The sequence below is a fragment of the Botrytis sinoallii genome (assembly GCF_014898435.1).
Source record: "Botrytis sinoallii strain Bc 23 chromosome Unknown BSIN_013, whole genome shotgun sequence".
Lineage (NCBI taxonomy): Eukaryota > Fungi > Ascomycota > Leotiomycetes > Helotiales > Sclerotiniaceae > Botrytis > Botrytis sinoallii.
In genome coordinates this window covers 420,219-437,934 of record NW_024066040.1, presented here as the reverse complement: position 1 = coordinate 437,934, position 17,716 = coordinate 420,219, and the positions used below count along the sequence as shown (strand labels likewise).

General features: G+C 32.5%; 2 protein-coding genes across 2 annotated transcripts; both read left to right on the top strand.

Moving 5' to 3' along the window:
* Positions 1–1,940: 1,940 nt before the first annotated feature.
* EAF02_007582 (uncharacterized protein) lies at positions 1,941–3,175 on the top strand (the record flags this gene model as incomplete). The annotated part of the gene is made up of 2 exons (XM_038903630.1): positions 1,941–2,205; positions 2,280–3,175. The coding sequence occupies 2 exons, from the start codon at positions 1,941–1,943 to the stop codon at positions 3,173–3,175; spliced, it is 1,161 nt and encodes a 386-aa protein (XP_038756444.1).
* An 867-nt stretch (positions 3,176–4,042) lies between these two features.
* On the top strand, positions 4,043–6,124 carry EAF02_007581 (uncharacterized protein). The gene is made up of 3 exons (XM_038903629.1): positions 4,043–4,303; positions 4,354–4,632; positions 4,683–6,124. The coding sequence occupies exons 1-3, from the start codon at positions 4,171–4,173 to the stop codon at positions 6,065–6,067; spliced, it is 1,797 nt and encodes a 598-aa protein (XP_038756443.1). The 5' UTR covers positions 4,043–4,170; the 3' UTR covers positions 6,068–6,124.
* The last annotated feature ends 11,592 nt before the right edge of the window (positions 6,125–17,716 follow it).

Here is a 17,716-nt window from a genome sequence, read left to right as displayed (position 1 = left end):
TGTGAAAGTGGTGAAGGCTGCGATCAACCAAATTCAGCTCGTATTGCAAGATCTTTGATGCGCTTCTTGTTCTGCGTGTATCCTTCCTTCCTCTCGTATGTGTTGGCGAAAACTTGGCGTATAATATTTTCCCCCTCAAACTAATGATACCCACGAAGTCAATAAAGTCAATAACGAGTCGGATTCAAAATGAGTGAGTTGCTTTCTATAGCAAATTTAATGAGCGTAATGGCGACGAGCAACCAAAAAAGAGTAAACTTTGAACACACTTGATATTGAAGAGAAGGACGAGGATAAAAGATGTAGGGAGTGAAGGTGGGCGGGTGGATAAACGGTTCAGTTGGAGGTATCTGCGCTTGCAGGTCACCAATTCCATATGGGAATGGTTTAGGAACGCTCACCAAAAAGGTCAAGGCATTTCCCCATTTCCTCTTTCCTATCTTTCTCATCACACGTTAGTTCACATTGAGTCTTTGACAGGCTTTGCACAGGCGGCATAGGAAATTGGATGATAGAAACCATGAATTTAACCTCAATGAGGCTTTTATCTTCCGTTCAATTCCAAGATTGATTGGACATGTGAAAAGCCATAATGTTGTGTTCCTGACGCTAATGTTTGAACGGGAATTAAAATGAAGAGATCGACCAATGATAAGACCCATGTAATTGAGATAGTTTAAATTAAATGAACCAAATAAGGTTTAGAGCTGATTGAAAGACATGCTTCTGATCCTTGTGTTTTTTTCTTGGCCGTTGGCGGGAAATATCATCAATTGAATGATAAAATTTGACATCCGTAATAGACCACGACGAAAGTCGGATCAATCAAATCAATGCTAAGAACACTTCTCGTTAAAAGATTTGCATCCCCTCTTCTCGTAAATTGTTACATCTTGAACTCTGAAGATCAATTCCCCCCTTTTCTTCTCCAATTCAATAGTTACAGACCCAGACTGCTAGCATTCGTTTGCTTGGAGATAAGAAGGAAGGTATTGACGTAACTATTTATCTTTACAACGCCAGGTATGCGTAGACTTGAGTATATGTATGGAAGCATTCTCCCGACTGTTTATTTTGGAAACCAGCTGGAATGCGGATACATATCCATGTGTATTAAGCCAACTCTTCGGCGAATCTCATTAAATATCGGATAAGTTCAAGGGGGCACAGCACAAGACCGGTACCTGGGTATGGATTGAAGAGAAAAGGTACCGGGGATCAAGCGATTGCGGAGGTGAACCCTTCTTGCAACTATGCCGAAAGGAGATCACAAAAGGAGATCACAAAAGGAGATCACAAAAGGAGATCACAAAAGGAGATCACAAAAGGAGATCACAAAAGGAGATCACAAAAGGAGATCACAAAAGGAGATCACAAAAGGAGATCACGACACTTTCAACAATTTCGGCATTCGTTCGTGATACTCTCATCTCCATACTCCTAAATTGTAAGTGTCAAACTTTAGATACGTATATTGAGACAGGGACTTGTTTGAATGTGGCCAAGTTCAGAGTACTACTCAGATCCTCCTGATAACATGCTTACTACTGATGGATGCATCGTGCAAATCCATTTGAAGGCTGAGGGTGCTTTTTTTCCCCTGTTGTGTGCCACTGGCGGTAACAAAGGATTTTTTATTCATATTGCACGTTGCGCTCATGGCCTTCATCGTAACTATCGTATTGCAGCCCAAATAATCCTACTATGAACAAATCTTTATACAAATAGTCAATTCGGCAATATCATGGAACTTGCTTACAAAGAGCATGGCTACAGTCACGTGAGCTGCCTTCAAGTGAATCATCAGCCTCGTCCAAGGCTACTTAGCCTTGGGCTAGAACCCCACCACAGCTTGAAGCTACAGCATACATTACCTTCAATAATCACGGCCATCGAGACATACCTAGTCTCTCATTACGCAACAAATTGGCGCCTCGAAAATGTCGGCACAGCAAATACCCAACCTTCTCTCATTGCGAGGTGGATCTCGGTCTCGTGGCAGAGGTAGAGGGCAAGGCTTGCGCGATCCTTTGAATCCTCATTCGGAGATCTCTTCAAATCGTAAAGATAATGCCATTCAAGGTACCGACACAGATGCAGCTGTATCTCGTCTTAGTGCAGTCAATCTTGGCTATCTAGAGGACCAGTTTGCTCATTATTTCGTCAAAGGAAGTGGAACACGAAGGCTGCCAATCATAAATAGAGGTTCGTTAGCCTTCGTTGCTGCGAGTGCAGTCCACTGACCTACTCGGAACCAGCTAATCTGTGACTTTGATTAGGTACATATTCTCGTACTACTGCTTTAGACCTCCTCATCGAATCCTTCTTATCACAACCTGATAATTCTACTTCACAGCAAAAACAAATAATATCTTTGGGTGCGGGAACAGATACTCGCTACTTTCGTCTTCGGGCGAAGAACCTGCACAGTAATGTCATTTACCATGAATTTGATTTCCCATCTGTATGCGTTGCGAAAAATCGTTTAGTACAACAAAATCATGCAGAACTCATCGGAAATGAAAAGTTCTTTGAAATCGGACAAAAGGATGGCGAGCTCGCAGAATTCACGGCGGCTAGTGGGCCACAAGAAAATACAGAATGGGGATTCAGCCGCACTATTGAGTCTCGTTCAGAGGTTGGATACGTATGCCATCCTTTGGACCTCCGGAAACTACCCGGCACAATTGGTCTCGATTCATTTCATGGTATCAAGAGTAACATTGCCACACTGATAATATCCGAATGTTGCCTATGTTATCTTGAGGTGAACGCGGCACAAAGTATCATAAAATGGTTCACAGACAAGATTCCAAGTATTGGGATTGTTCTTTACGAGCCAGTGGGAGTACAAGATGCTTTTGGACAAATGATGGTAGAAAATCTAGCATCAAGAGGAATCACTATGCCTACGGTGCAGAAGTATAAGACGCTTAATGATCAGAAGGATAGACTAGTAGATCTTGGGTTTGGTAACGCGATGGGTGGCATCAATGCCGTGAGCATAGAAGATTTCTGGGAACATTGGGTCGCACGCAAAGAAAGAGAAAGAGTGGACAGGCTTGAGGGTCTAGATGAAGTTGAGGAATGGCTTCTACTGGCAAGACATTATTCTGTTGTCTGGGGATGGACAGATGATTTAGGTTTTGAGGGTCTAAAGGCCCTAAGGCCTTGATATATAAATGATAATAGCCCATGAATATCTACAGGTGCACCGCTTCGGGCCAAACTTTCCATTTCATTGCTCTTAGACTTTGTAAGCTCAACGCGAATCCCGTGCTCCCTCGATGGCTGACGATATTAAGATTCATGTAATCCTCTTCACAAAACTCATTATTTTAGCCCAACAGTCGAAAGAACTACTGTTATATTCCCCCACTTCCCCCCTTCATCTTCCCCAGAAACATGATGAAACAAATACAATGCCACCCAATGCTTCATACGTTATGGCAGTTCGTCCGCTCTGAGAGCCTATGAATTTGCATGAATTTTGAGATATGCTTAATTAGCCGAGTCTCTCATAAGGTCTAAGACTCAAGGAGGTTGCGATTGATTGTCTCAAGATTAGATGGTCAATTCGCAATTTCGCATGGAGGGCGTGTGACAATCCAACCACAGAGGTCCATGTTGAAAAAGGGGCAAATCCAAGTCCAAGTTATCAACCACTAGTATCTATGTAGTGTCTCACAGTACAATGGCATACTGAAAGCGGTGTTAACATCGTCGACCAGATTTCCGGATAAACCGGAACTTGACGTGGAGAATGCTTGTACTGGAGTACTGATTACATCATTAACCTCCATGAAGATTCATTGAAGTATCTAGTACCCATCTTTCGATATTCATTAGAAAACAATGAATTTGAAATAACGCTTATATTCTCTAAGAGTCCAAACACTCTTAGCTTCGAAAAGTCTATAAAATGTCAAAACTAATGGTGTTTCGAATCCGTTTGAACATCACAAACATGTCAACTGATGAATCGGAATAACTCCGGAAACAAGCCACATCCGCTCGTACCGATGCGCTAAAACAGGATACGGAATCAAGTAAAACCACATGCATTTCTCATCCTCCTTCAGAACAACAAAACTTCATATCATTCGAGCGTAAAAATATTCTTTTGAACTTCTTTGTATTCAATGATACCCAGCCAGTAACTTCAAGTTCATGGAAGATGGCGGTTCTGGGCTACGAGCCCCACGCTACCCAGCGGAAGATACGAGTCCAACAACCGATCGAGAGCTGAGAGGATTTTTTTGTTATGGATTGGCAGCTGAGGTATTCGCTGTTTGTGCTGTCGGTACGTTATATTCTTGAATTCAAAAATGCCAAAGTTGACATAGTATACAGGTTCATTTCTACCCGTTACATTAGAACAACTTGCTCGTGAACAAGGCGTTCTTTTTACAGACAAAATCACACCTTGCACGGCGAAAAATGCAACCGCTATTGCAAATGCTACTGTTAATGCATTGATGTCAAGAGCTGAAGGCTCAGATACGCATCAATGTATCATCAACGTGTTTGGTACTGAGTTGACCACAGCAAGCTTTGCAATGTACACATTTTCTTTTTCTGTATTTATGCAGGCTCTTGCCCTTGTCTCTGTCAGCTCGGTTGCTGATCATGGTATGTTTGTTAGTAATCTTATTATCTATCTTAAATCTGACAGTTTCCAGGTACTTGGCGTAAGAAGCTTCTAGCAGGATTTGGCTTCACGGGATCTGTGTCTGCTATGCTTTTTCTTCTGGTAGTTCCACAGATTTTTGTAGTGGGGTCCCTGCTGACTGTCATTTGTGTTGTGTGTCTTGGATGCTCTTTTGTCATTCTTAATTCTTACTTGCCATTATTGGTTCTGAATCATCCACTTGCTCAGAGCAATGAAGATCATTCAAATGGCTCCTCATCTGTTCCTCTTCAGCCAATATCTCCCGGACACAGTAACCGAAAGCCGAGAGAGAGCTTCCGCCAAAGAGCCGACAAGGAAGTCAATGTAGGATCCAAGGCCGATTCTTCAGATCTTCAACTTTCCACACAGATATCATCTAAAGGAGTAGGGATTGGTTACATGGCTGCAGTTTCCGTGCAAGTAGTTTGCATTCTCATTTTATATTTCATGAACAAAATGGGGGTTTCGTCAACACTTCCTCTGCGAACAGTATTATTCTTCGTTGGGTCTTGGTGGCTTACATTTACAATCCCATCAATTATGTGGCTCCGAGATAGACCTGGACCACCATTACCAACAGCATTGTATGAGGGACGAGCTTTCGTACGCACTTGTATGTCATACACAATCTTCGCTTGGAAATCGTTATGGAAAACAGTCAAGGTCGCCGTTAAACTTCGACAAGTTTTAATTTTTCTTGTTGCCTGGTTCCTCCTTTCAGATGCTGTGGCCACTATTTCAGCAACTGCTATCTTGTTCGCTAGAACTGAGCTACAGATGGGAACTGTAGCTGTCGCTGTGCTCTCTATAGTGGCCACAAGTTCTGGGATAGTCGGCGCCACGGTTTGGCCTATCATATCAAAACGATTCAGTTTGAGAACAAACCATATAATTGTCTGCTGTCTCTTACTTCTAGAATTGGTTCCATTGTATGGACTTCTCGGTTTTATACCATTTGTACAGGCTTGGGGAGTGGGAGGTTTGCAACAGTGGTATGAAATTTACCCTCTAGGTATCATTCACGGAATGGTGATGGGTGGCCTATCTTCATACTGTCGATCATTCTATGGTCTATTAATACCGCCCGGTAGTGAAGCTGCATTCTATGCATTATTCGCAATCACAGATAAAGGAAGCTCGGCAGTAGGACCGGCTATTGTTGGTAAAATTGTAGATGCAACGGGACAAATTCGACCGGCATTTGGATTTTTAGCAGTTTTAATTGCATTACCTATTCCACTCATTTGGATGGTAGATGTGGAGAAAGGACAAGAGGATGCTATTCGGATGGCGGGATTGATGAAGTCTACTGATGATGGCCATGAAGATTTCGATTCTATTGAAGGATCATCTGATGGTCATGAAGCGGAAGGGCTTATGCGAGATCATGATTAAGCGGCATATATATATACCATAATTACGAATGAAATGACATGACTTCTCAGTTTGCAATCAATAATCTTTTGGTAACAACTGTCGGCGGACCCCAAATATATCTCCCTTTTACGCCGAGACATCGCTGACTCAGCAACGTCCAAATCCCTGCTGAATGTCAGCACCTTGCATTAGCTTACCCGCAGATATACCGAGGCATAATGAACATTTGAATAAAAACCCTAAAAATTAATACAAAAAAGAATTCTGTAATTTGTATAATGACCTTTTAATTAAGTAAATTATAATTATTAAATTATTAGTCATATTGAATTCTTAAATATTAGACTTTATAACTAATATAATTCTCAATTAATATTAATAATATTAAGATAAATATTCAATTCACTATATAATTTTAAAGAACTTGATGAAATAAAAGAAAGGAGATATTATCATTATAGATAATATAACGTGTTTTATCATCAAGTGGATTATATCACCAAATGGATCACTCTGTGACACTTTGCCTTAGAAGAACTGCGAGAGCAGGATACAATTTATCCTTAGAATCTATAACTATAGAATCAGAAGCAAAGTATTTGTAGAATGCTTTTATATATTAGCTATATATATATAATCATATATATATATAAGCATGTATATAAACGATTACAATTATAATTAAATACGATCCGTAATATTATCTTTTTTTTCGAAAAAGCTTACCCTCAAGCTTTATAATTATTTAATCTGTAGATATATTGACAATCCCAATAAAGTGTTGTTGTTTATATTATAGTATAGTATAATAAACAAATGTATACACAAATTTTGCTTTTTTCATAACAAAAAGGCATATAAGAAACAAAGAAAACCATCCTATAGCCTAGCAATAGCACAAAGCCTTCAAAGCATATAAATCGCTCGAATTTCCCTTTCTCTTTTAAATCTTTTCCAATTACTTACCTTCTTTATATTCCTTAATCAATAATCAATATACCTTTCATACTATCAAGAAAATATAACAGTAAAAATAAATTATTGTTAGTATAACTGAAATAGTGGGAGGATATATATATATAATAATAAATTGTTTATTTTTCTTTTATATTTGCTTTACTAATATACTTTTTTATAACTTATAGCGAAAAGAGTATTTGCTTTTTCTATTATATAAGACAAGTATTCTATTAAAAAAGAGAAAGAATTAAATTACAATGGGAATAGTAGTAATCCTATTGGTAAGAAGAAGAATAATAAAAAAAATAGATTGAATAATAAAGATATATATAAGTAAGGTTTTCTTTTAATATCTTCAGCTTATAATTGGTTTATTTAATAAATATAATTATAGATATTGAAGGCAATATACCTAAAAATGGGGTTGATCTTTAATATACTTATTGAATATATCCATTCCATCATTTTTCGAAGCAGAATTTAAAGGAAAAATATAATCTTTTGATTGATTGTATTAATAATTATGAAAAGAAGTTCACTAACAAGTTGACTATAGCAATATATCATTTTCGTAATCTCAAAAATGATAGCAAAATAATTGAAAAAAATATTCTGAAGATCTTACATCAAAATCAATTTAATTACAAATTCAATATATCTTATCACAGAAGTATTAGCTTTATGTCACGGGATCACTTCTGGGAGTATTCAGAAGCTTTACCGCTGAGCTAAACGCCCAAAAGACTAGGAGGTAGAACTGGAAGTTCTACCTTACTCTCACATATATAGCAGGACAGGACAGGACAGGACAGGACAGAAAGGGCTTAGTGTCACCCCGTGACACTTTATTGATATCAATGAATAAGAATCTCTAAGTAAGAGATTATCAAAAAAGATAATATCATAATGGGAATAATATATTTAAAAAAATGATTAGATTTGTGCTAACTATATATATAATTATATTTCCAATAAGAAAAATAATATCTACTATTGATTTTCTGAATAATTATTTAGTTAATCTTATTATCTACTTTATTTAACTAACAAGTATAAATATGAGCACTTATCTGATAAGAATATGCATAAGATATTTCTTTAATATCAATCGATTATTACTGAATATAACAATATAACAAAAATAAGTTACAATTTTGCTAGCTTTTAGTAAAATTAACTCTTAAGATAGTTTGATATACAGAAAGAGCTAAAGAATTGTATTTTAAAAAAAATGTTTTCTTTTATTCTTATTCAAGAAGCTGTAAAGTATTATATAGCGGAGGTTGCAGTACAAAGAGACAAATTGAAATAGTAATATCAGCTTATTGTAATTCAGATGGAAGCAAAGCTTTTGGCAGCTTACAAACAATTAGGTACAATTAAGCACCAGCTTGATCTTATTATCGCGCATACTGCGATTAAAGGTTGTTTTGTCTTTCGACTTATAATTGTCCTATATATACTTATTATCACTATTAACTAAGAACTCAACTAGTATTTCGATTTAAACTATTTAGTCTTTACTATTATATCTCACCCAACTATAATTATTAATATCTATAAGGATTTTCTTTCTAGTTTAGTTTAAATCTGCCAGACAAAGAAAAAGACTTTCTTTATTGATATTTCATCTTTGTTTAATTACTTTCAGCCTTTTATACAATTAGGATTTTCTTTATTATAATAATGAATTAAAAAGTTCTTTTTGTTTTTTTTATTTATATATTAATTATTATCTATAAAATTGTAATTATCCTTTTCATTCTCATAAAGACAAATCCATTCCAATAAATATACAAAGGGTTCTGGTAAAATGGGATTTCGTAAATAAAAGTCACGAAAGTAGTGTAAGGCAGTTTTTAAATCAGAGATAGAATATCAGATAAGATTATTATCGACATTCAGCCATAATACTCTATACTTAAGTTATCAGTATACTTTCTTTACAACTAGAATATACTCCACTTTCTATTCAATATTATTAATAATATTTATTGAAAGCAATAATTCAAGGATTTATCCAGGAAATAGATTATTTACCGCTTTGCAAAGCTTACTAGATGAAAATACGGGGTAGACTTTTATAATAAACAATAAATCCAATCGAAAGGAATCTCCAATCTAATCAATAATCTTGAATCTACTTTGAATAAGGTAATCCAGTTTTTTGAATAATTATTGTATTAGAAAGTCCCTTATATTGAATTATATATAATTTCCCATATTAAAGTCAACTAAATAGTAATATGAGTTAGCTAATCGAAATATCTTTTTTTGTATATATAAGATATTTTCTTTTACTTAATCAAATATTAGTTTATTATATTTGGTATACTCTCTAATATTAATTATATTCAAATCGTTAACAGACATAATAGAATCGGATTTCCAATCCTAAGGATTATAGGGTAGGTAGCCATACAAGGTTTTGTACAGAGTTTGATTATTTAATGATTTATAAGGAAGTATAAATTGAGCGTAGTCCATTATTGATAGGAATTCAGATTAATCATTTTGATAATAGCTTATAAAGGATTGCAAGCATTATTAAAGATATTAATTATAAATCTCAGTTTAATTATCAGTTTGCAAATAATAAGTAATAGATAACTTGATTTGCGTTTTTAAGATATTATTGAATTCTTATTAGAATTTGAATATGAATTGAGAATCACATCAGAGATTATAGTTTCCAGGGCATTGTAGTATCTGTATATATAGTATAGGTACAAGTAGACCTAATCTCTCGAATTAATTGATTTATAACAGAATATTGAAATAGCTTGTTTAGTTAATTGGTCGATAATAACGAATACGTTATTGTAATTATATTTATTCTTATTGAAATTGCAATAATCCATAATAACATATTACTATACTCGTATAGAGATCAGAAGCGAGTAGAGGAAACCAGAAATGCGATTTCTTAATATAGAGCTGCACTTGCATTTATAGCAATTCCATATATATTAATCAATTATATCATTCATATTCTTCTAATAATATTAATTAACCAAAAGAGTATAGGTCTTTTGATATTAAGATATATAATAGAAACTGAATTGTAAACTTCGCGAATCAAATAGGTTCACAGATTTTTGATATCCGATATATAAAATCGATTATTATAAAGCAGAGTTCTTTCTTGAGTATAAGATATTTATACATTTGATAATCTGAATATATAAAGCTTCTAAATTCGAATAGAATCTATTTGCTTCAATAATATGATTTACAATATTAAAAAATAATGTAATTATATATATATCGATATTTATGATTATATTCAGATCTGTTGTAGAGATTTGTGCATAATCTTTATATCTATTTAATCATCTTTTATAAATTATTGAAGATGATTCTTCTTCTTATACTATTCTATTAATCCACTTATCAGTATAGTATGTAAGCGTATCTGCAAATGAATTGTTCTTTTCAGTACGGTATATAATAATAAAGTTTATAATCAGCAAGTAGTTTTGCTTAGTATATTTATCAAGTGTTTAGCTGTTTAATTAATATAAAGTATTCGAATGTTTATAATCAATATATACTTTAATCTGGTATGGGGATCTAATAAATTCGGCTTTCTAGTAACCTAGGGATTTGATGATTACAAGCATTTCTTTATTATGAACTTTATAGTTTAACTTAATAACAATTATCGTTTTCGAAAAGTAAGTGTTGGTATCAATTTGGTGTTGATTAAAGTGTAAAGTACTTCATTCTTATCAATATGATTGATTGTATTATTCGTCTTGATCATTATTAACTATGGGAAGCTAGTACTTGATATAATAAAAGTGTAAGCGTTAGTGCTAGTACTAGTATATATGTTAGTGCAATACAATGCCCTCTTAGATCATATAATTGATATCCCGATACTGGCAACTCTTAAGTTGAATGGATCATATACTTTAAGCCTAAGCTTATTATTCAATCTTAAGTATAGTATTCTATTTCTATTTCTTTAACTCCTTTTCTATTATTCTTTTTTTATTTAATGTATTATTTTAATAACTATTTTATTAGTATTAATCAAATCTTTTAAAGCTTGATATGTATTGTTTTTAATTATGGTGTTCACAGGATTCGATTTTCCGTTAATTCATTTAATCTTCGTAATCTCCCTATTTTTGTAGTATTGTTGTAGAGCCATAATATCAATCAGAAATCGTTTTTCCGTGCTTGTATTGAGCTTAGTTAATAGGTCATATAGTGATTTAGAATCCATACAAAGCATGAGTGGTATTCGCTTTTTAGGTTTGAGAATAGCATTGATAGTATCCTTAATAGCAGTTCCGATATCAAAATCTAGAACTAGTGTATATAGCTCAGAAGCTAGTACGCTTCTAGTGATTCTCTTGCATTTGATCGATATCCAGTGGATAATATTAGCATTGCTGTGCTTGTCTACAAGACATATAATATAGCCGATTTGCGATAATAGATCAGTATTGTTAACAAAGAATGCATTGGTAAAGACAACTAATTCAATAGAATCCATATCGAAAAGTATAAAGATTAATCCTCTTCTTGGATTGTCCATCTGCTATTTGATGACCTTATTGAGCTTAATAGTATCTTCTTCCTTCGGATCTACTACCTGGGCAACAACTGAAAGATGGTATGATGCCTCTAGTTAATATACTATTACGATATACACACCTCTTACGTGTTGAGCGATATATTGGTTTTTCGAAGTGATATTCTTTTGAATCTTTCCCCTCATTTCTCGTATATCAATACTCCCTAATATATTTATTCGGAGATTATCGCATTGTTTCTCTTGATTTAGATAGATTCTATTACCCTTAAAAGTAATTAAACCACCATTAAACTTAAGTGGATAATCTTTGGTGAGTTGCTTTCTGTTTTTAGCCATAAATCCGGCTTTCTCTAATTGCTTTTGTTTTAATTATACAAATCTTTTATCTATAATTATAAGAGTATTATCGATTTGTAGTCCTACAATACCAATACCGTTATTAGAATAAAGTAAATAGGGATCATATATAGATTGTGTTATATTTAGCCTATCCCTATAGTGATTGTAATAAATTCCAAACCAGTAATTTCCTGCTTCTGGTACACTATACAAGGGCTTTATAACATATAGCATATATCCAAAATCAAGTCCAACCTTTTCTGGTATTTCTATATAAATAGATTTGTTCAAAATTATGGTTGATTAAATGTATACCTGTGTAATATTCTGTAAATCAATCTGAATATATTTGTTTGATGCTTGTAAAATAGTGATAAGTGTAAATATAATATACTAACTAATGTATTGAATAATTAGTGATTACATTAAAATAGTAGTTTTGCCTATATCTTGATATACCTCAAACTATTAATCGTAATTTTGTGTATACTTTATCAATACCTTCTTTTTTTATTTTGTTAACAAATTGTAATTTAAATAATTGTATTTTGGGTGGTATACTAGTTTTTGAGATGATTTTAAAGATTCTATTTTCTATTAGTTTGTCAACTTCTTTATGTTGTGATTTCTTATATTGTGTAGGTGTATTATCTTGTAAGAATATAGTTAGTTGTAGTGGTGGTAGTTTAATGTTGATATCTGTCAAATTGATTATATTAGTCAAGTTGCTTTTTATGTGATGATGTAATTGTATATCTGGTTGTATTGCTAGTAGTGGTGTTGTGGTTGTGGTGTTTCCATTCGTGATGTATCAATTATTATAGTGTTATTGTCGTCGTTATTATTTGTATTATTACTGTTATTCGATTTTGATTTCTTTAGGCTCTTTATAAAAAGGTTGTACAGATATAGATCGAAATTTAGTTGGTGATATTGTTATAGAATGCTTTAAGCCAGTCCATGTCCTCAAGTCCCAATAAAAATGGAATATCGGTATTCACAATATGAAAACAACGCATTCAAATAGTGTATCGATACGAAATGAATCTATTAACGTTGCAATCCCTTTCTCAAGTGTACATTCGCTACTCCTGCTGTTTGTGGATCATATATCACTGGGTATACCTATTGCCATGTATGATATTGTCCAATTCCAACTGTAGATTTACCTGCACAAACTATATCGATATATATATCGAAGAACTCCTTATTTGTATAATTTGTATAAAAGATGGTCTATCGCATTTTCTGCTGGTAGAGTAGTTTCAATAGGGTCTTTAATTAATATATATAATATCATATTGACTAATAACTAATTGAATATCTGTTAGCTATTTACAGATTTTGAATTAATAAAAAATGCTTCTTCTTTAGCATTATTGATATTAAGATCTGCAAAGAACTATTCCATTTCGATTTCTGAATCAAATTCTACATCAATAGCTTCTTTCTTGTATTCGATCAACTATTAGTCGTAGCACTTATTAAATATATTGTTACTACCATCCTTGATCTTTTTCCAATATTCATATCGGTTTTTATCCTATTCCTTCTAGGAATGCTTTATTGATCGACATCCCTCTTTCTTGCATATCCAATAACGATTTCGTTGATTCGAAGAATTAGATTATTATTGAAACCTATTAGTATTATCCTTGAAACTGTTGCTTCTGAAATTACCGCTTCTGAAACCTCTAGAATCATCTAAACTATTCCAATCATTATTACTACAAAATCTTCTATCAGTAATAACACTATATCTTTTTCCTTATACAATCTCTCCCATATATTAATAAATTATCACAATTGGTTAATTAAACCAAACACCTCCTTTTTGGAGTTGAAATAAGCTAGATTGCATACCTTAACATCTTCACATACTAGTATAAACTTATTATATAATATAACGTCTACCGTATAACAGAATTAAGTCAATACTATAACATACATAACTACTTAATCATAATAATAAAACACTCACTAAATAACTTGTTTTTATACTCCTTTTTAATCGATTTAAGAATAATACTATTCCATTTAGATAGTATATTGCATTAATATTTTTCTCCCTCAAAGTTACTCTGTATATAAATACAAAGCTCTCTAAATATAAATAATAGTACTTTGTAATTGATATAAAAAAACTTAAATACATTATCCTTTAGTATAATTGGGAATGTCTTGTATTATATATCCATAGGTACCTTTATACATTATAAGATTTCGTAGAATATTGAGAATTTGAAATCGAAATTATTATCATCCCCATCATATTTCTTCTCATTAGTATAGAATTTCAATAAACTAACAAGAGATTGTATATTAGAATATATCGATAATTTCTTATCCCTATTGCATCGACCTCTATTGTTCTTTCTATCACTATCACCATTATCATCATCATCAAAATCTCCTCCTTCGTTACTCTTCTTATCATCTTTTCGATTATCTTTATTATATTCGAAGTTGTTATTAATGAATCTATTAATTGTTCCGAATCTAAACTTAAATTCTTTAAGATTATAATCTTTCAGAACTTTCTGAACTTGGTTTTTTGTTTACATATTTATAATAGACCTATATGATTGATTATATAAAGCTGTAAATGCTTCAACATCTAATTTCGGTATTCATACCTCTCAGGCATGTAATACTATTTGTAGTTTTCATATATCCAACTGGTGGATCTTTGCGAATTGCTTACTTATGAATATACTGAAGTCATTATAAAAGACCTTGGCTAACTCGTTATTGTTGATATCCTTATAGTTGTATTGCTTACACTTGAATTTGATATATTTGGTGAATTCCTTAGAGTCAAAATCAATAATTCCATTATCAACCTGTTGTTCCTTCAATAGGCTTAATCACTCTTTGTAGTACTCCTCTTCCTCTTCCGTATATAATTCCTTACTGATAACCTTAGAGGTGATTAGGGTATTATTGTTATCCGATATGATAGGTGTATATAGGGGTATTTCGAAGGTTATAGGTATTTCGAAGGTTGTAGATATATTGTAGATATGAGAGGTATAAAAGGGTGTATAAAAGGTATTTAGATAAAAGATTTATCTTGTATAATATATAGTACAAAGATAAATGCATAATAGATACAAAATCGATTCATTACATTTAACTAATCGATTCTTTTGAATATATTTTCCTAATACAATTATCCAGAGCATATTCTTTAGTATAATAAGAAGAGAAAGCGTATTATACCCAGTACAATAATATCTTTCTTTGTGGTCTCTTTAGAATTTCTATCAATCCTGAATACTATTTCTAAATACCTAGTGCTTTCTAATAGAATCCAAGGTTCTAATTTGTAATATCACTAATTAGTATTGATATCAATTTAGTATTGATTAAAGTATAAAATACTTTATTTTTATTAATATAATTGATTATATTATTTGTCTTGATCATTATTAACTATGAGAAGCTAGTATTTGATATAGTAGAAGTGCAAGCGCTAGTGCTAGCGCTAGTACATACGCTAGTGCAATACAGTGCCCTCTTAGATCACATGATCGATATCCCGACAGTAAGCAATTAATAACTATTTGTTATCATACTTCTGAAATAGTATATTAGCAACTATATTATCAGATATATCAATTTCCAGTATACAGGATAATATATAATTGTAATACTGTAAAAGAAAAATAGAGATAAATTTATCTTTGAATATATCAAATACAATTTGATAGATTTTATTGAAATGGAATTTGGCATTTGCTTTTGTAAATTCATAAAGAGGTTTTATTATTATATTATAATCCTTAATAAATCGGCAATAAAAGTTACAAAAACCTAAGAATAATTAGATATTCTTTATAATAATAAAGTAAATCCAAATAGTGATCACTTCAATCTTTTCTGGATCAATTTATATACCATTTATAGAGATAATAAAATCTAAATACTTTATACATTTAATATTGAATTCGCACTTCTTGAGATCTATCTGAAGATTAGCGAACTCAAGTTGTTTAAGAATATGCTTGATATATTCCTTATATTCATCTTTGTTTTCAGAATATATAAAAATATTATTAAGGTAAGCAATATAGAAGTTATCTAAATAATCAAATAGGATATTATTTATATATTATTGATAAATTACAAGGCCATTTATCAATCCAAAAGATAAAACTTTGTATTTGTAGGAACCATATCGAATATAGAAGGTAATATATTCTTTAAAAGCTGGATCTATACAAATATAATAGAATATTTATCAAATATCTAATTTGGTATATACCTTTATACTAACGAGTTGTACGAGTGTCTTGTTAATAAGAAATAGAGGGTATCTGTTTTTACGTATTAAAGAATTGAGTAGTTAGAAGTCTATATAGAATCTTAAGCTTTTATTCAGCTTTCTTATAAATTTATTTATTTATTTATTTATAGTGATTAATATCTAATATCTGACCTCCCAAGGGGTATTCTAGATGTACTAAGGAGTGGGCCTATAGGCTACTAGCGTTCCAGCTGCTTATAATAGTATAATGTTAGCTAATCAGAGGCTTATTATCTCTAGTATTTCTTTATTCAGTATTGCTTATAGCGATTCTGCAGCTATTTTATCTAAGGATTTATGATTCTGTTTCAAAAAGCCTTGTTTGTATGCTATCCGAGTATCGGCGGATAATCAGGTTGATTACTGTTGATTGGGAGAGTGCTCGGAGTGCTTATAGCTGTTCGGTGCAGGTCTTAGGTTGATTGAAGTAAAGAGTTTATCCTCGGGGTATTAGAGCAGATTGGAATTCGTGTAATTTTGTATAGTTTAAGCATATTCTAATATAGAATCTGGATCTAGCGAAAAGGTCAATAAAGCTATATTGTATTTACAGAATGCGATTGATATATACTATCGCGTTCTATTCGGATCGAAATTGATTTGGTGTAAGTGGTTAATTGCTATACATCTGATTATTAATTGAATATTGAAAGAAATATAATAGGCTTTTCTTAATCCTATATATATAGGTATTCATACTATTTTCATAATTGAATTTAATATAATAAATTACAAAGTTATTATATTCAGTTTATTATTTATTTATTTATTTATTTATTTATAGTGATTAACATTTATTATCTGACCTCCCAAGGGGTATTCTAGATGTACTAAGGAGCGGGCCTACAGGCCGCTAGCGTTCCAGCTGCTTATAGTAGTGTAATATTAGCTAATCAGAGGCTTGTTGCCTCTAATATTCCCCTGCTCAATACTGCTTATGGCGATCCTGCAGCTGTTCTGTCTAAGGGTTTGTGATTCTGTTTCAGAGAGCCTTATTTCGTATGCTATCCGGATATTGGCGATGATCAGGTCGATTGTTGTCGATTAGGAAAACACTTGAAGCACTTATAGCTGTTCGGTATGGGTTTTTAGGTTGATTGAAATAAAGAGCTTATCCTCAGGGTATTAGAACAGATTGGAATTCGCATAGTTTCGCATAATTTGAGTATATCCTAATATAGAATCTGGATCTAGTAAGAAGATCAATAAAGCTATATTATATTCATAGGACACAATTGATATATACTATCGCATCCCATTTGGATCGAAATCGATTTGGTATAAGTGGCCAGTCGCTGTATATCCAATTATTGATTGAATATTAAAAGAAATATAGTAGGCTTTTCTCAATTCCATATATACAGATATTTGTGCTATTTTTGTAATTGAATCTAATATAATAAACTGCAAAGTCATTATATCCGGTCCACATCGCTATAAGTCTATATAATACCCTGTAAGGAAGTTTGAGGCTTTCCGGTTTTGAGATATTATATATCAGTTTCCATAC